At 41.4% G+C, this 2396-nt stretch overlaps 1 protein-coding gene across 1 annotated transcript; it reads right to left on the reverse strand.

Moving 5' to 3' along the window:
• Nucleotides 1–881: 881 nt before the first annotated feature.
• On the reverse strand, nucleotides 882–1981 carry LOC120521816 (gastrula zinc finger protein XlCGF49.1-like). The gene has a single exon (XM_039743150.1). It carries the CDS (start codon nucleotides 1839–1841, stop codon nucleotides 1122–1124), a length of 720 nt encoding a protein of 239 aa, XP_039599084.1. The 5' UTR covers nucleotides 1842–1981; the 3' UTR covers nucleotides 882–1121.
• Between the last annotated feature and the right edge of the window lie 415 nt (nucleotides 1982–2396).

Raw genomic sequence — 2396 nt, forward strand, 5'->3', positions numbered from 1 at the left:
TTTTTTAACAATTTTTCCCACTGCCAGAAAAGTTTGCCCACCCCTGCTTTACACTAATAAGTATGGAAAGTGTGATCAGTGGGATTTATCCATCCATTATCCAACCCATTGAATCCGAATACAGAGTCACAGGGGTCTGCTGGAGCCAATCCCAGCCAACACAGGGCGCAAGGCAGGAACAAATACCGGGCAGGGCGCCAACCCACCACAGGACACATACACCAAGCACACAGTAGGGACAATTTAGAATTGCCAATCCACCTAACCTGCATGTCTTTGGACTGTGGGAGGAAACCCACGCTAACACGGGGAGAACATGCAAACTCCACGCAGGGAGGACCTGGTAAGTGAACCCGGGTCTCCTAACTGCGAGGCAGCAGCACTACCACTGTGCCACCGTGCCGCCCCAGTGGGATTTCTGAGGGCCCCCAAATCATTAAATCTCCCTCTAATCTCTACACCGGCCAGGCACTGAGTGGGTCTGCCATGAGGTGGCCGAGCTCCTTGTTTGGTTTCTGTCTTGCACTCTGCATTTCAAGGACAGCCTTTGTCTCCTTGTGACCCCAAATCTAGCGTATGTGGATGGTCGCAATCTTCCTGAACGAAGTGTTTTTCAAAGTGGAGAATCTGTAATGCTTTAGTGGTTCAATACTGGAGCCTGTTAATACCACAAAAAGGGCAGGACAAGTCATATGAATTTGAATATTTTCTTACAACAGTACCTAGACATTTATAATCAATCACTTCGCAGACTTGCCTCCACTTCTCTATTTCAGCACCGTCTTACCCTAAAATGTAAATGGATTTGGTTTAATTTAGAACATAGAGGCAAAATTATCACTCTAAATTGGATATATGAATATTTTCAGTAGTGGCTGGTATCCAAATAAATTCTTTATTAGGCATTACAAGGAAAAGTAGAGTCTACTGTTTTGAAAGTGTCTGCTTGTTTTGTCCAAGTGGATTTTCTCTTGTTCTTCCAATAAAGCAATGCCATGACAAAGTTGTTTTTTTTAAGATAATTTATATTTGTTTTTCCTGTACTGATATAAAAATCTACATTATTTCCCCTAATAAAATATACTTTTCAGTTCAATCGGATTAATCTTAGAAGAGCAGCATCACATAAGTAGCATTGTCTTACACTGGTGTTGCTGAAGATGACCTTTCTGTTTGAATCGCTTTCCACATTCAGTGCAGCAGTATGGTTTTTCCCTGGTATGAATTCTTTGGTGGTTTTGAAGAATACTTTTTAATGTGAACTGTTTGCCACATTCATTGCAACAGTGCAGCTTTTCTCCTGTGTGTATCCGCTGATGGTGGACAAGGCTGATCTTGTGTTTGAATTTTTTTCCACAATGAGAACAACAATATGGCTTTTCTCCTGTGTGGATTAAGTGATGTTGCCGTAGGTAATATTTCCGTAGGAACCTCTGGCCGCACTGACTGCATCCATAAGGTTTTACACCTGTATGGATTCGCTGGTGCTGTTGAAGATAGTCCTTCCGGCTAAAATTCTTTCCACACTGGGCGCATGAAAATGGCTTGTCTCCAGCATGGGTCATCTCATGTTGCTGAAGGTGATATTTCTTTAAGAACCTCTTCCCACACTCAGAACAACAAAAAGGTTTCTCTCCAGTGTGAATTTTCTGGTGCCTGGTAAGATACCTTTTCATCGTGAATCTCTTACCACATATTGGACATTGATGTGGAGCCATGCTGCTTTGGTTACACTGGGGACTTTTAGTAGTGTCCATCTCTGCCACGGCCAACGCTGGAGTGGCGCTGCGCTGCACACACTCATCAGTTGTAGCCACTGGCAAAAATGTTGGCTTACTCATTTCTTCCCCATGCTGTAGATGTTCATGGCAGCTCCTGTGGCTTTTGGATAAGGGAGAAGGCTGGTAGGCAGAAGTGATAAAAGAGTCCCAATGTTCTTGTAAATCTGCTTTAAGACAAAAACACAATGGATGACATACAATTTTAGCATACGGTTCAGTACACACTTTGTACATGTCATTTCAAATACTTCTAACTTAATTCCAAAAAGCAATATTTTACATGTCATGGTTTCAGTTTCATGATCATACAAAGCACTTTCTGAAAAAGAAGCTAATCCTAAGGAAGGATGAAACTTGTAATACACTTTTACAAATCACAACAGTGAACAAAAGTGTATTTACATATATACTAGCAAAATATCTATGCTTCGCAGTAGTGTGTTAAAGAAGTTATGAAAAAAAAAAAAGGAAACATTAGATACGAGGAATAAATATAGTATCCCCATAGCCAGTTCCAGTGAAGCCGGTTGCCTCAATGAGGTTCTTGTGCCGAGATTTGATCTGAAGTTTGGTGCCATTACAAAGTTTTGGTTGTTGTAAGTTTCGTAGTAACAT

This window comes from Polypterus senegalus, unplaced genomic scaffold (genome assembly GCF_016835505.1).
Source record: "Polypterus senegalus isolate Bchr_013 unplaced genomic scaffold, ASM1683550v1 scaffold_5778, whole genome shotgun sequence".
NCBI classification, from domain to species: Eukaryota; Metazoa; Chordata; class Cladistia; order Polypteriformes; family Polypteridae; genus Polypterus; species Polypterus senegalus.